The following is a 2,288-nucleotide window of genomic DNA, read 5'->3' on the forward strand; positions in this document are numbered from 1 at the left end:
TGGCCGACAGTCTTTTTAAGCATGCTTTAGAAAAAGCCAAAAGGAAAAAAGAATTGGAGGGGACTGGGAAAGATGCACCACACCTCCAGGTTCTTCTGCAAGACAGTGTAAACAATTTGCTGTTTGAGATTCTTTGCCAGGCACAAAAAAAGATTAGTCACATTTCAAGAAGTGATAAAGGGACATTTGAGACACAGGACCTTGGTACTTGTTCCAAGCAGTGTGTTCCCACAAAGGGAAATAATGACTCATTAAGTCAGTTACAGGGTTTAGCAAGTTTCAGGCAATCCGCTAACACTGAAAAACACAGTGGAATGCGTCAAAGCACAGATAGTCTTACCATGGTTCCTGGAATTAGCACAAATGCGCTTGAAGAAAGCGATGTCAATACATCTCTCTTTACGACTTACAGCAAAGAGCAACCACAGCACTCATGCTGTGCACAAAGTCAGTTGAAGTCTGCCCTACATACAAAAGACTGGTGTGGCCACCATGATACAACTGCTGTCAGAGTCCCTGTGAGTGACATCCCAGTTCATGGCACAGAGAGGCGGGGCCGATTTGCGACAGCAAATGACAGCAGACAGTCTTCTCTCACCCCACAGTCTTCACTCAACTCTTGCAGTTCACTTTTGTCTTGGAGAATGGACTCAGAGAGCAGGACACCCATTACCTGCTATGCTGATGATTTGGCTGCTACAGTGGTGTCTATGGCCACAGAACTAGCTGCTATATATCTTGAAAATTCAACCGGGAAGCAACCCTGGTTCTGTGCCCTCAAAGGGACATCAGCGGAGGGCCCAGAGGCTTTCTTTATCCCGGCTTGCCGAACAGTATTCAGAAGGAAAGAGAGTCAGAGCAACAATGTCACCTCCAAGAAACATCGAGCACCACGCCTCAGTGAGATTAAAAAGAAAACAGAGGAGCAGCCAGAGTTGATGGAGCGCCTGGTGAACCGCGTGGTTGATGAGTCGGTCAACCTTGATGAATCGCAGGACCCATTTGCCCTATTTGCCTCGGAAGTCACAGCCAGGATCATGAACTGCCCTGAGCTTAATGTGGTGGACACATCCAAAACAAGCCAGCCACGTAGCAGATTGCAGTGTGAGAGGTGGAGCCGTGGGAAGGCCTCGAGTTATGAAAGCATTCCAGAGGAAGACGGAGACCCCTCGGGTACACCAAATACCCTAGGCCCCGGTAGTCGTTTAGGCCAGAACCTGAGTCGCGGTAGCTCTATTTCCAAGCAGTCAAGTTGTGAGAGTATCACAGATGAATTTTCACGGTTCATGGTCAACCAGATGGAGACTGAGGGCAGAGGCTTTGACCTTCTTCTGGACTACTACGCAGGGAAAAATGCCAGCAGCATCCTGGCGGCAGCTGTGCAACAGGCTGCATCCAAGAAAAATGGTCACCTTAATGTCAGGACGACATCCTGCCTGTCCAAACAATCCAGCACTGAGAGCATCACAGAGGAGTTCTACAGGTTTATGCTCCGGGACATGGACAAGGAAAACAAAGAGCACGGCATTGCCAAGACTAAAGAGTGGAGCAATAGCTTGTTCCCGCCATCCCCCCGGAGTCCCTTTTGCATACGACAGTCATCAGTCCCAGACAGGCGTTCCTCAGATTCAAGACTGACCGTTAACTCACCCATTAAAGCCAATTCATTTGATGGGTTTGCCCAAAATGTTCATGGAGATACCCTGAATATCTACCCCCGCAACTCAGTGGCAGCAACAGGACTGTGCAAATCAGACTCATGTCTCTATCAAAGAGGCAAGACTGACCAGATCACTGACATGCTGATCCACGATACCTGGTCCAGTTCTATTGAGTCATTGATGCGGAAGAACAAGATCATTGTTGATCCAGAGGACAGTATCGACCTGGAGGCTGCAGCAGACCCTCAGCCACACATAGAGCAATTTGCTAACCGCCTGGCAGCTGATATTGTAGATATTGGCAAATCATCTGCTGGAGATCAGCGAGAGGTTCCTGGAAGCACAAATGGGCCACACTTACACATGCCTGTTGGTGAGAGAAGGAGGGGATTCAAACAATCCCATTTTAACTGTAGTTGGGGTAGATCAAGTCAAGAACAAACAGGGTTTATACCAGGGCCAGGTGACAGCAGTACACCCCGTTTAAGAGCCCCGAGGGATGTGCCAGTGATCCACATTGAGGGGGATACCCAAGAAAGGAGAGATGGACATCCAGAACGACCACCAGAGGTGCCAGGTACCAAGTGTACAGAGAGGATTAAAGCCAACGGTAAAAGGTACTGAGAT

At 48.6% G+C, this 2,288-nt stretch overlaps 1 protein-coding gene across 1 annotated transcript; it reads left to right on the forward strand.

Moving 5' to 3' along the window:
* Positions 1 to 5: 5 nt before the first annotated feature.
* On the forward strand, positions 6 to 2,285 carry LOC109509809 (A-kinase anchor protein SPHKAP-like; the record flags this gene model as incomplete). The annotated part of the gene is made up of 1 exon (XM_019859662.1): positions 6 to 2,285. A coding segment is annotated over one exon (2,280 nt), but the record flags the coding sequence as incomplete, so codon positions are not given.
* Between the last annotated feature and the right edge of the window lie 3 nt (positions 2,286 to 2,288).

Source organism: Hippocampus comes, unplaced genomic scaffold (genome assembly GCF_001891065.2).
Source record: "Hippocampus comes isolate QL1 unplaced genomic scaffold, H_comes_QL1_v1.1 C17042749, whole genome shotgun sequence".
In the NCBI taxonomy this organism is placed as follows: Eukaryota; Metazoa; Chordata; class Actinopteri; order Syngnathiformes; family Syngnathidae; genus Hippocampus; species Hippocampus comes.